This window comes from Balaenoptera physalus, assembly GCF_965194825.1.
Source record: "Balaenoptera physalus genome assembly, chromosome: 8".
In the NCBI taxonomy this organism is placed as follows: Eukaryota; Metazoa; Chordata; class Mammalia; order Artiodactyla; family Balaenopteridae; genus Balaenoptera; species Balaenoptera physalus.
The window spans coordinates 65,661,319-65,675,488 of NC_138887.1; the positions used below are offsets into that span (position 1 = coordinate 65,661,319).

The 14,170-nt window shown below is 36.8% G+C and overlaps 1 protein-coding gene across 2 annotated transcripts in view; it reads right to left on the bottom strand.

Moving 5' to 3' along the window:
• CASD1 (CAS1 domain containing 1) overlaps positions 1-14,170 on the bottom strand; it is a 69,107-nt gene that overhangs the window by 5,741 nt on the left and 49,196 nt on the right. For both annotated transcript variants that reach the window (XM_082471817.1, XM_082471818.1), the window contains one exon: positions 12,210-12,302. In XM_082471817.1, the coding sequence (XP_082327943.1) occupies positions 12,210-12,302 (93 nt within the window). The remainder of the gene's footprint in view (positions 1-12,209; positions 12,303-14,170) is intronic.

Consider the following 14,170-nt stretch of genomic DNA (forward strand, 5'->3'; position numbering starts at 1 on the left):
CATCCAGACAGAAAATCAATAAGGAAACACAGGCCTTAAATGACACATTAGCCCAGAAGGACTTAAATGCTATTTATAGAGTGTTCCAATTGAAAGAGCAGTAGAATATACATTCTTTTCAAGTGCACATGGAGCATTCTCCAGCATAGATCACATGCTGGACCACAAGCAAGCCTGGGTAAATTTACGAAAATTGAAATCATATCAAGCATCTTTTCTGACCACAACACTATGATATTAGAAATCAATTACAGGAAAAAAGCTGTAAAAAACACAAACATGTGGAGGCTAAACAATATGGTACTAAACAACCAATGGATCACTGAAGAAATCAAAGAGGAAATAAATACCTAGAGGCAAATGAAAAATGAAACACAACAATCCAAAACCTATGGGAGGCAGAAAAAGCAGTTCTAAGAGGGAAGTTTATAGGAATACAATCTTACCTCAGGAAACAAGAAAAATCTCAAACAACCTAACTTTACACTTGAAGCAACTAGAGAAAGAACAAAACAAAACCCAAAGTTAGAAGAAAGAAAGAAATCATAAAGATCAGAGCAGAAATAAATGAAATAGAGATAAAGAAAACAATAGAAAAAAATCAATGAAACTAAAAGCTGGTTCTTTAAAAAGATAAACAAAATTGATAAACCTTTAGCTAGACTCATCAAGAAAAAAGGGAGAGGGCTCAAATCCATAAAATTAGAAATGAGAAAGGAGAAGTTACAACGGACATCACAGAAATACAAAAGATCAGAAGAGACTACTACAAATAACTATATGCCAATAAAATGGATGACCTAGAAGAAATGGACAAATTCTTAGAAAGGTACAATTTCCTAAAACTGAACCAGGAAGAAATGGAAAATATGAACAGACCAATCACAAGCACTGAAATTGAAACTGTGATTTAAAAACTCTCAACAAACAAAAGTCCAGGACCAGGTGGCTTCACAGAATTCTAGCAAACATTTAGAGAAGAGCTAACACCTATCCTTCTCAAACTATTCCAAAAAATTGCAGAGGAAGGAACACTTCCAAACTCATTCTATGAGGCTACCATCACCCTGATACCAAAACCAGACAAAGATACCACAAAAAAGAAAATTACAGGCCAACACAAGTGACGAACAAAGACAAAAAAATACTCAACAAAATACTACCAAATCAAATCCAACAATACATTAAAAGGATCACAGAATCATGATCAGGTTGGGATTTAGCTCAGGGAGGCGAGGAGTCTTTGATATCCGTAAATCAATCAGTGTGATACACCACGTTAACAAATTGAAAAATAAAAACCATATATTCATCTCAATAAGTGCAGAAACAGCTTTTGATAAAATTCACCATCCATTTATGATTAAAAACTCTCCAGAAAGGGGGCATAGAGGGAATCTACCTCAACATAATAAAGGCCATATATGACAAACCCACAGCTAACATCATTCGCAAAGGTGAAAAGCTGAAAGTATTTCCTGTAAGATCAGAAACAAGAAAAGGATGTCCACTATCAGCCCTTTTATTCAACATAGTTTTGGACATTCTTGCCATGGCAATGAGAAGAAAAAGAAATAAAGGGATCCAAATTGGTAAAGAAGTAAAGCTGTCCCTGTTTGGAGAGGACATGATAGTATACATAGAAAATGCTAAAGATGCTACCAGAAAACTACTAGAGCTCATCCATGAATTCAGTAAAGTTGCAGGATACAAAATTAATACACAGAAATCTCTTGCATTCCTATGCTCTAACAACAAAAGATCAGAAAGAGAAATTAAGGAAACTATCCCATTTACTACTGCAACAAAAAGAATAAAATACCTAGGAATAAACCAACCTAGGGAGGCAAAACATCTGTATTTTGAAAACTATAAGATGCTGATGAAAGAAATCGAAGATGACACACACAGATAGAAAGATATACTGTGTTCTTGGATTAGAAGAGTATTGTTAAAATGCCAATACTACCCAAGGTAATCTAGATTCGATGCAATACCTATCAAGTTACCAATGGCATTTTTTGCAAATCTAGAACAAAAAAATGTTAAAATTTGTATGGAAACACAAAGGACCCCGAATAACCAAAGCAATCTTGAGAAAGAAAATGGAGCTGGAGGAATCAGGATCCCTGACTTCAGACTATACTACAATGCTACAGTCATCAAAACAATATGGTACTGGCACAAAAACAGAAATATAGATCAATGGAACAGGATAAAAATCCCAGAAATAAACCCACACACCTATGGCAAATTAATCTACAACAAAGGAGGCAAGAATATACAATGGAGAAAAGACAGTCTCTTCAATAAGTGGTGCTGGGAAAACTGGACAGCTACATGTAAAAGAATGAAATTAAAACGTTCTCTAACATCATATACAAAAACAAACCCAAAATGGATTAAAGACCTAAATGTAAGACCGGATACTATAAAATTCTTAGTGGAAAATATAGGCAGGACACTGTTTGACATATATCACAGCAAGATCTTTTTGGATCTGTCTCCTAGAGTAATGGAAGTAATTACTGAATTAAATAAATGTTTTTGCACAGCAAAGGAAACCATACACCAAACGAAAAGACAACCTGTAGAATTGGAGAAAATATTTGCAAACAATGTGACTGACAAGGGATTAATCTCCAAAATATACAGCCAGCTCATACAGCTCAATATCAAAAAACAAAGAATGACTTCCCTAACATGGGAAAGGAAACAGTCACCCAAGTCCAGGAAGCGCAGAGTCCCATACAGGATAAACCCAAGGGGGAACACTCCAAGACAAATATTAATCAAAGTAACAAATATTAAATACAAAGAAAAAATATTAAAAGCAACAAAGGAAAAGCAATAAATAATATACAAGGGCATCCCTATAAGGTTATCAGCTGATTTTTCGGCAGAAACCCTGCAGGCCAGAAGGGAGTGGCATGATATATTTAACATGATGAAAGGGAAAAACCAACAACCAAGAATACTCTACCTAGCAAGGCCCTCATTCAGATTTGACAGAGAAATCGAAAGCTTTACAGAGAAGCAAAAGCTAAGAGAATTCAGCATCACCAGACCAGCTTTACAACAAATGCTAAAGGAGCTTCTCAAGGCAGGAAACATAAGAGAAGAGAAAAAATGAGAAAGGGAAGAAAAAAGACCAATAAAAACAAACCCAAAACAATTAAGAAAATGGAAATAGGAATGTACATATCAATATCAATAATTACCTTAAATGTAAATGGATTAAATCAATAATTACCTTAAATGTAAATGGATTAAATGCTCCAACCAAAAGACGTAGAGTGGTGGAATGCTTACAAAAACAAGACCCATATATATGCTATCTACAAGAGACCCACTTCAGACCTAAGGACACATATAGACTGAAAGTAAGGGGATGGAAAAAGATATGCAAATGGAAATCAAAAGAAAGCTGGAGTAGCAATACTCATATATCAAAGTAGACTTTAAAGACAGTTACAAGAGACAAGGAAGGACACTACATAATGATCAAGGGATCAAGCCAAGAAGAAGATAGAACAATTCTAAATATATATGAACCCAATATAGGACCCCTCAATATGTAAGGCAAATGCTATCAGCCATAAACGGGGAAAACGACAGTAACACAATAATAGTGGGGGACTTTAACACCCCACTCACACCAATGGACAGATTATCCAAACAGAAAATTAATAAGGAAACACGAACCTTAAATGACATGTTAGACCAGATAAATGTAATTGATATTTATAGAACATTCCATCCGAAAGCAGCAGAATACACTTCCTTCTCAAGTGCTCATGGAACATTCTCCAGGATAGATCATATGCTGGGTCACAAATCAAGCCTTGATAAATTTAAGAAAACTGAAGTCATATCAAGCACCTTTTCTGACCACACCGCTATGAAATTAGAAATCAGTTATAGGAAAAAAACTGTAAAAAACACGAACACATGGAGGCTAAAGAATGTTACTAAATAACCAATGGATCACTGAAGAAACCAAAGAGGAAATCAAAAAATACCTAAAGACAAATGAGAATGGAAACAAGATGATCCAAAACCTATGGGATGCAGCAGTTCTAAGAGGGACGTTTACAGCAATACAGTCTTACCTCAAGAATCAAGAAAAATCTCAAACAACCTAACCTTACACCTAAAGCAATCACAGAAAGAAGAACAAACAAAACCCAAAGTTACTAGAAGGAAAGAAATCATAAAGATCAGAGCAGAAATAAATGAAATAGAGACAAAGAAAACAATAGCAAAAATCAATGAAAGTAAAAGCTGGTTCTTTGAGAAGATAAACAAAATTGATAAACTTTTAGCCAGACTCATCAAGAAAAAACGGGAGAGTACTCAAATCAATAAAATTGGAAATGAAAAAGGAGAAATGACAACAGACACCACAGAAATACAAAGGATCATAAGAGACTACTAAAAGCAACTATACATCAATAAAATGGACAACCTAGAAGAGATGGAAAAATTATTAGAAAGGTACAACCTTCCAAGACTGAACCAGGAAGAAATAGAAAATATGAACAGACCAATCACAAGCACTGAAAATGTAACTGTGATTAAAAATCTTGCAACAAACAGAAGTCCAGGACCAGATGGCTTCACAGAATTCTAGCAAACATTTAGAGAAGACTGAATATCTGTCCTTCTAAAACTCTTCCAAAAAATCACAGAGGAAGGTACACTCCCAAGCTCACTCTATGAGGCCACCATCACCCTGATACCAAAACCAGAAAAAGATATCACAAAAAGAGAAAATTACAGGCCAATATCACTGATGAATGTAGACACAAAAATCCTCAGCAAGATACTAGCAAACAGAATGCAACAACACGTTAAAAGGATCATACACCATGATCAAGTGGGATTTATCCCAGGGATGCAAAGACTTTTCAATATCTGCAAATCAGTGTGATACACCACATCAACAAACTTAGGAATAAAAACCATATGATCATCTCAATAGATGCAGAAAAAGCTTCTGACAAAATTTAACACTGATTTATGATAAAAACTCTACAGAAAGTCAGCATAGAGGGAACCTACCTCAACATAATAAAGGCCATATATGACAAACCCACAGCCAACATCATTCTCAATGGTGAAAAACTGAAAGAATTTCCTCTAAGATCAGGAATAAGACAAGGATGTCCACTCTCACCACTATTACGCAACATAGTTTTGGAAGTCCTAGCTATGTCAATCAGAGAAGAAAAAGAAATAAAAGGAATCCAAATTGGAAAAGAAGTAAAACTGTCACTGTCTGCAGATGACATGATACTATACATAGAAAAACCTAAAGATGCTACCAGAAAACTACTAGAGCTCATCAATAGATCTGGTAAAGTTACAGGATGCAAAATTAATACACAGAAATCTCTTGCATTCCTATACACTAACAATGAAAGATCATAAAGAGAAATCAAGGAAACAATCCCATTTACCACTGCATCAAAAAGAATAAAATATCTAGAAATAAACCTACCCAAGGAGGTAAAAGATCTGTACTTCGAAAACTCTAAGATACTGATGAAAGAAATCAAAGATGACACAAACAGACGGAGAGATATACCATATTCTTGGATTGGAAGATCGATATTGTGAAAATGACTATACTACCCAAAGCAATCTACAGATTCAATGCAATCCCTATCAAATTACCAATGGCATTTTTCACAGAATTAGAACAAATTTTACAATTTGTATGGAAACACAAAAGAACCCAAATAGCCAAAGCAATCTTGAAAAAGAAAAATGTAACTGGAGGAATCAGGCTCTGTGACTCCAGACTATACTACAAAGCTACAGTAATCAAAACGGTATGATAGGGCTTCCCTGGTGGCGCAGTGGTTAAGAATCCGCCTGCCAATGCAGGGGACATGGGTTTGAGCCCTGGTCCAGGAAGATCCCATATGCTGCAGAGCAACTAAGCCCGTGCGCCACAACTACTGAGCCTGCGTGACACAACTATTGACGCACGTGTGCCTAGAGCCTGTGCTCTGCAACAAGAGAAGACACCGCAACAAGAAGCTGATGCACCGCAACAAAGAGTGGCCCCCACTCGCCACAACTAGAGAAAGCCCATGTGCAGCAACAAAGACGCATTGCAGCCAAAAAAAAAAAAAAAGTCCCATTAAAAAAAACCAGTATGATAGTGGCACAAAAACAGAAAAATAGATCAATGGAACAGGATCGACAGTCCAGAGATAAACCCACGTACCTACGGTCACCTAATCTATGACAAAGGAGGCAAGAATATACAATGGAGAAAAGAGAGCCTCTTCAATAAGTGGTGCTGGGAAAACGGAATGGCTACACGTAAAAGAATGAAATTAGAACACTCCCTTACACCATACACAAAAATAAACTCAAAACAGATTAAAGACCTAAATGTAAGACCAGATACTATAAAACTCTTAGGGGAGAACACTCTTTGACATAATTGCAGCAAAGATCTTTTTTGACCCACCTCCTAGAGTAATGAAAATAAAAACAAAAATAAACAAATGGGACCTAATGAAACTTAAATGCTTTTGCACAGCAAAGGAAACCATAAACAAAATAAAAAGACAACCGACAGAATGGGAGAAAATATTTGTAAATGAAGCAACCAACAAGGGATTAATCTCCAAAATATACAAACAGCTCATGGAGCTCAATATCAAAAAAACGAACAATCCAATCAAAAAATGGGCAGAAGATCTAAATACACATTTCTCCAAAAAATACATACAGATGGCTAAAAAGCGCATGAAAAGATGCTCAACATCACTCATTATTAAAGAAATGGAAATCAAAACTACAATGAGGTATCACCTCACAATGGTCAGAATGACCATCATCAAAAAATCTATAAACAATAAATGCTTGGAAAGGGTGTAGAGAAAAGGGAACCCTCCTACACTGTTGGTGGGAATGTAAACGGGTACAGCCACTATGGAGAACGGTATGAAGGTTCCTTAAAAAACTAAAAGTAGGGCTACCATATGATCCAGCAATCCCACTCCTGGGCATATATCTGCAGAAAACCATAATTCAAAAAGATACATGCACCCCCAAGGTTCACTGCAGCAGTATTTAGAACAGGCAGGACATGGAAGCAACCTAAATGTCCATCAACAGAGGAATGGATAAAGAAGATGTGGTACATATATACAATGGAATATTACTCAGCCATGAAAAAGAATGAAATAATGCCACTTGCTGCAACATGGATGGACCTAGAGACTGTCATACAGAGTGAAGTAAGTCAGAAAGAGAAAGACAAATATCATATGATATCGCTTATATGTGGAATCTAAAAAAAAGGGTAAAAATGAACTTAATCTACAAAACAGAAATAGAGTTACAGATGTAGAAAACAAACTTATAGTTACCAGGGGCAAGGGAGGCGTAGGGATAAATTGCAAGATTGGTGTTGACATACACACACTACTGTATATAAAATAGATAGCTGATAAGGACCTACTGTATAGCACAGGGAACTCTACTCAATACTCTGTAACGGCCTATATGGAAAAAGAATCTAAAAAAGAGTGGATATATGTATATGTATAACTGATTCACTTTGCTGTACCCCTGAAACTAACACAACACTGTAAATCAAATATACTCCAATAAAAATAAAAAACACACCCATAAACGACCCAATGAAAAAATGGGAAGAAGATCTAAATAGATGTTTCTCCAAAGAAGACTTACAGATGGCCAAAAAGCACATGAAAAGATGCTTAACATCACAATTAGAGAAATGCAAATCAAAACTACAATGAGGTAGACCTGGGGAGAGGACTGGGGTTGGCTGCACGGAGACAGCCGGAAGGGGCTGGAGTGTGGTACGGCTGCAGGAGTGGGTGTTTGAGGAAGATGCTTGGGCCTGCCATAGAAACAAAGGGCTATTGTTAAGTGGTGTGTGAAGGATGGGGCCACCACAGCAGCTCATGTGCTGGCCCCTGCTTCACCTCATTGGCCTCCAGGAGAGCGTGTCTCAGCTGCCGCTGCCTTGGCAGGCTCCCACACCAACCGCCACCTTGGCAGGCCCTGGGAGGAGATGTCATTGTGTTGCCCACATGCAGAGGTGGGGCTGAAACCACAGCTGAGCCCCAGGGGCCATGCAACTTAGGAAGCAGGGCTGAAATCTCTCCCCATGGCTGTGTGAGCCACGGATTTACACCTCTGCCACCGGCTTTGTAAATTCAGTGCCTGCGGGACATCTGAACAGATAACAGGTGCCCTGTGGCTGGGAGGTATCTGGCCTTAGCAGCTGTGGGCTTTGTGTGTGTGTGTGAGGGTTTGGCCGGGCCAGGGTGTGAACTGCCTCCATAGCTCCCACAGTGGATTCAGATGTGCGAGTACTGTGGTCCTGGGACCTGACTTCAGTCAATCTGCACTGGTGGCCTTGTGAAAACAACACCTGTGGGACACCAGGGCTGATTGATGGTATTCCCAGCATTGAGGAGGGGCCAAGGGCAGCACCAACAACAATTTACTCTGTGAGCCCGCACAGTAGGTGAAAGGTGACACAACAGAGCACATTCACTGGTGAACAGCTCCAGCGGCCGCAGAGGAAAACTCAGTGGCTCCTCTCCCAGTGGGAGTGCTCCAATACTGACTATCTTGCACTGTAGCTCAGAAATGCAGGTCAGAAAAGGATCTGGGGGCTTCTACTCCCAACAACTAGGGAGCAGACCTTGTCCCAAACAGGGCTGTAGCAACCACAGAGCAAAGAGGAGGCCCACTCAATATCCAGTGCAGGCTCTGGTCACCACAACATCAGTCACACCTCCTATCGAAGGGATAACGGCCAGCATACACTGAGGAAAGAGACAGCAGGCATCCATACTGAAAAGAGCCCTTGAACCAAAAAATACTAAACCCATGCAGGCTACACAGGGATGTTCCCACATAAAAATAGCCCTCCAAGGCCAGAGCAGATAATTGTTTCTCCTAAACTCATAGAGCAAGAGAAATATAAGTAAAATGAAGAAGCAGAGGAACCACTCCCAATTAAAAGATCAAGAGAATTCCCCTGGAAGAACAAGCAATAAAATAGACCTCTTCAGTTAAATAGACACTGAGTTCAAAAAGGAGATAATGAAAATACTGAAGGAATTAAGAAAGGCTCTCAACAGAAATGCAGATTACTGTAAAAAGGAATTAGAAACTAAAAGGAGGAGCCAAGAAAAATTAGAAAATTCATTTGCAGAGACAAAAGCTGAACTAAAGGCAATGAAGAGCAAAATGCATAATGCAGAAGAATCAATAAAGGATCTGGAAGACAGAATAACGGAAATCACCCAATTAGAACAACAGACAGAAAGCCAAATGAAAAAAAATGAAAGCAATGTAAGAGACCTATGGGATAATATAAAGCATGCCAATCCACACATAATAGGGATCCCAGAAGGAGAAGAAAGAGAAAAGGGGATTGAAAACGTATTTGTGTTGAATGTATTCTGAAAATTTTCAGAAATTATGGCTGAAAATTTCCCAAACGTAAAGAAGGAAGCAGATATCCAGGTACAGGAAGCACAAAGAGTCCCAAACAAGATGAACCCAAACAGACCTACACCAAGACATATAATTAAAACGGCAAAAGTTAAAGATAAAGAGAGGATTCTAAAGGCAGTAAGAGAAAAACAAAGAGTTAATTACAAGGGAACACCCAAAAGGCTGTCAGCTGATTTCTCTGCAGAAATGTTGCAGGCCAGAAGGGAGTGGCAAGGTATATTCAAAGTCCTGAAAGGGAAAAATCTGCAACCTAGGATACTCTGCCCAGCAAGATCATCATTTAGAATAATAGGAGAGATAAAGAATTTCTCAGACAAGCAAAGACTAAAAGAATACAGCAATACTATACATATCCTAAAGGAAATATTGAAAGGTCTTCTCTAAATAGAAAAGAAGTAAGAATCTGTAGGAAAGAGATAATCACAATTGGAAAGTAAATCTCTTAAATAAGCCTGGACACAGATTAAAAAAAGAAATTAAAAAATTTCTGAGAAAGCAATGATAACCACAATGAGCAGCAAAAGGATGAACATGAAGATGTAAAAGAGGACATCAGAATCATAACATATGGTGGAGGACAGTAAGAAAATGTAGACTTTGTTTTTATAATGTGTTTGAGCCTATATGACTACCTGTCTAAAGCAAGTAGATACAGGAAGGGGTTAACATACTTGAGAAACAGGACAATAGCAAATCAAAAACATACGACAGATTCACAAAAAACAAAAAGAAGAGAACATAAGTATAATACAAAAGAAAACCATCAAACCACAAAAGGAAAAACAAAAAGAAAGGGACAAAGAAGAAACATAAAACCAACAAGAAAACAAAGTTTAAAATGGCAATAAATATGTATCTATCAATAATTACCTTAAATGTTAATGGACTAAATGCTCTAATCAAGACACAGAGTGGCAGATTGGATAAAAAAAGAAGAGCCTACAATATGCTGTCTACAAGAGACCCACTCTAGGGCAAAGGACACTCATAGATTGAAAGTGAGGGGATGGAAAAAGATATTTCACGCAAACAGAAATGAGAAGAGAGCAGGGGTCGCAATACTCGTATGAGACAAAATAGGCTTTAAAACAAAGGACATAAAGAAAGATAAAGAAGGACACCATATAATGATAAAAGGATCAATACAAGGAGAGGATATTACACTTGTCAACATATATGCACCCAATATAGGAGCACTCAAATACATAAAACAAATACTAACAGACATAAAGGGAGAAATCGAAGGGAATACAATAATAGTAGGAGACTTTAACACCCCACGCATATCAATGGACAGATCTTCGAGACAAAAAATCAATAAGGCAACAGAGATCCTAAATGATACGATAGAACAGTTAGACTTAATTGATATTTTCAGGACATTACATCCCAAAAAAGCAGACTACACATTCTTTTTGAGTGCCCATATGATCCTGCAATCCCACTCCTCAGCCTGTATCTGCAGAAAACCAGAGAAGATACATCCACCCCAAAGTTCACTGCAGCACTGTTTACAATAGCCAAGACATGGAAGCAACCTAAATGTCCATCGACAGGTGAATGGATAAGATGCGGGGGGGGTGTGTGTGTGTGTGTGTGTGTGTGTAGTGGAATAGTAGTCATAAAAAAGAATGAAATAATGCCATATGCAGCAACATGGATGGACCTAGAGATTATTATACTAAGTGAAGTAAGCCAGACAGAGAAAGACAAGTATCATATATCACTTATATGTGGAATCTTAAAAAAAAAAAAAAAAAAAAGATCTAAAACAGAAAGAGACTCACAGATATAGAAAACTAACTTATGGTTACCAAAGCGGAAAGGGGGTGGAGTGATAAATTAGGAGGTTGAGATTAACACACTACTATATATAAAATAGATAACCAACAAAGACCTACTAAATAGCACAAGAAGCTATACTAAATATTTTGTAATAACCTATAAGGGAAGAGAATCTGAAAAAGAATATGTGTGTGTGTGTGTGTGTGTGTGTGTGTGTGTGTGTGTAACAATCGCAGAGAAATTTTCCCCATTTTAAAGACAACTTAATAAATATTATAACTCTAAAATGTATCTTTTATGATTATGGTATGAATGTTTTAAAATGTTCTATTTCAAATAATAAAACTCAGAATACTCAGAATGTATTTCATAACCTACTTTAAACTGATTCTGTAGATAATTTCATATTAGGTATTGCACACAAAATAATGAGTTTAAAAATTTTCCCCAAACTTCCAATCAAAAGAGTGAATTTTTTTATAAGCATCAATAAACTAAATTCCAGTAATATAATATTTAATTATGAATGAACAAATCAAAATCCTCTCAACTTGATTTCATTTATGTCTATTTACAAATTTCATTTATATCTATTTCATTTTTTTCTCTTCTGATCTCAGCATCTTGTTGTACTTGAAAGCTTAAGACAATGTAAAGAATATTTGAAAGTCATCTATGTCTAGCCATTTAAATAAGGCTTTAAATAGTGTAATGTCTAGCCATTACATTCTATAATACTGCTGTTGAAGTTCTAAATTTCTTCCCTATAATTTCATAAATAACATAGCTTTGGTTGAAAAAAAATGTCAGACTTACACACCTATATACTCATTCACATACACACCTGCATATAACACTTGGTTGTGTAAGACAGACCAAAATATTAATGTACCAACCTCTAATGAAATTTTTCCAAACCAAGCAAAAAATGAACTGTAAACTGAACGGGCATATCCAGGGATATTCCTTATTAGGATGAAGGCTAAAATCTAAAGAAAAAACACAGAGGCAAATATTAATAATCTGCTTATTAAAAGAATTTTGCTTTCTTTCAAATAATAACTTTATTCTTTGTTATTGAACTTGATACATCGACACAATGGTTTTCTTCAACAGATAAATGGTTTTTTTCAAGTTATTTTTGATCCAGAGTCTACTCAAATTGGATTTCTCAGCATGTGGTCTGTATACTGCAAACAAGTGCAGTTATACATAATACATGGCTGAACAGTTTTATTTTATGTATATTAGAAAAAATATAAACTCATCTTAAGGCCCTTGTGTAGAAAGAAATGATATATTTATGTTGCAAAATTTAATAAAATTCCATGATACAATTTTGCTTCTTCCATAAAGTATTTGCTTTTCTGGGAGCCGCCCACCCCCATCTTTTTGCTCTCTTCAAAAGTCTCCTTCTACTGGCAGCAACGTAAACGTGGGAAAAGAATAACTAAGGAAAGATGACCATGTGAAGTGGAGTGACTAGGAGAAAAGGTGGTGAAGGCTCAGGAGTGCTTGTGTTAGTGTTACTCTATGTGCAGCCACTCCCTTCCTTAGCTCCCCTTATATTGTTCAGTATTAGTGCACTGTTAGTGTAACAACCCCCTTCCTTTCATGTCATTACAAAAATGACATCAGATATGATATACAAAGTGTTATATCTGGTTGTCTGCAGAAGTCATGAAAATGTTATATGAATACAGTACAATGTTTAAAATGTCATTATCAATTGTGTTTGGAGAGTCTGTCATATGCTTGGTTCTACTGACTATATAGAGGTTTAAGAGGGATAAAAGAGTTTCTTCATTGAAGAGAACTTAAAACCTAAAAGAAGATCCTCCAGAAATCCTCCCTGTTCCTCTTTGTTGAACTACTCATTTTTTAGGCCTCGGCTTAGACGTACTTTCTCCAAGAACCCTGCTCTGGTATCAAGATGGGTTAGGAAGAAACTCCATGTGTTTCCCAAGTACCCTGTACTTGACCATCACTACACTAATCACAATACCCTATGATTACCTGCAACCAGAGGTATCTCTGTAAAAGGTAAATCTGATTTGGGTTGCCCCTAGCCTCCGCCCACCTCCCAGGCACTGCGACATACTTCTCTTGACCCTGGGTCTCTGAGCTCTAGCCCCAATGGCCTTCATTGAGTTCCTTGAATGTGAATATGCTCTTTTCTACCACAGGGCCTAAGTTCTCGCTGCCTGCCTTCATTCCTCCATTCTCAGCTTAATTTTATGAGGGAAATAATCTCTGAACCCTAACTACCTTCACTCCAACTCCAACTAGGTCATATCCCGTATTATTTTCCCTTGTAGCATCATGTACTTCTATTTATAATTACATGGTGATTATATGATTACTATCTCTAACAGAAGAATATAGGCTCTGTGAGGGTAGGGGGTCACCACTATATCCCCCAGCATAATATCTAGCACATAGTAAGTATCAAATATTTGTTAAATGAATTTTAAAAATTGTTAAATGAATGAATGAATGAATGTTTACCGATCCATATCTCTATTAGACTGTAAGTTCTGTGAGGGCAGAAGCTACATGTACTTTTTACATGTAGCATGGTTCTTAACACATAGTCATAGTTTTTCATGATCTTCTAAGTAAAAAAGTAAATGAAGAAATTTGAATAAATAAATGATGAAAAAGCAAACAGGAGAAAAGAATTAACATTTTCTAAGTGCTTATTAAGCGACAGACACTGATCATTTCCATACATTTAATAACCACCCTTTAAAAGAGATTTTAATATCTCTGTTACAGTAGAGGGAGGTAGGCCTTAGAAAGATTAAGTAATATACTACATTTAATAGAGTTTAATCTCAAATCTCGCTGCCTCTAA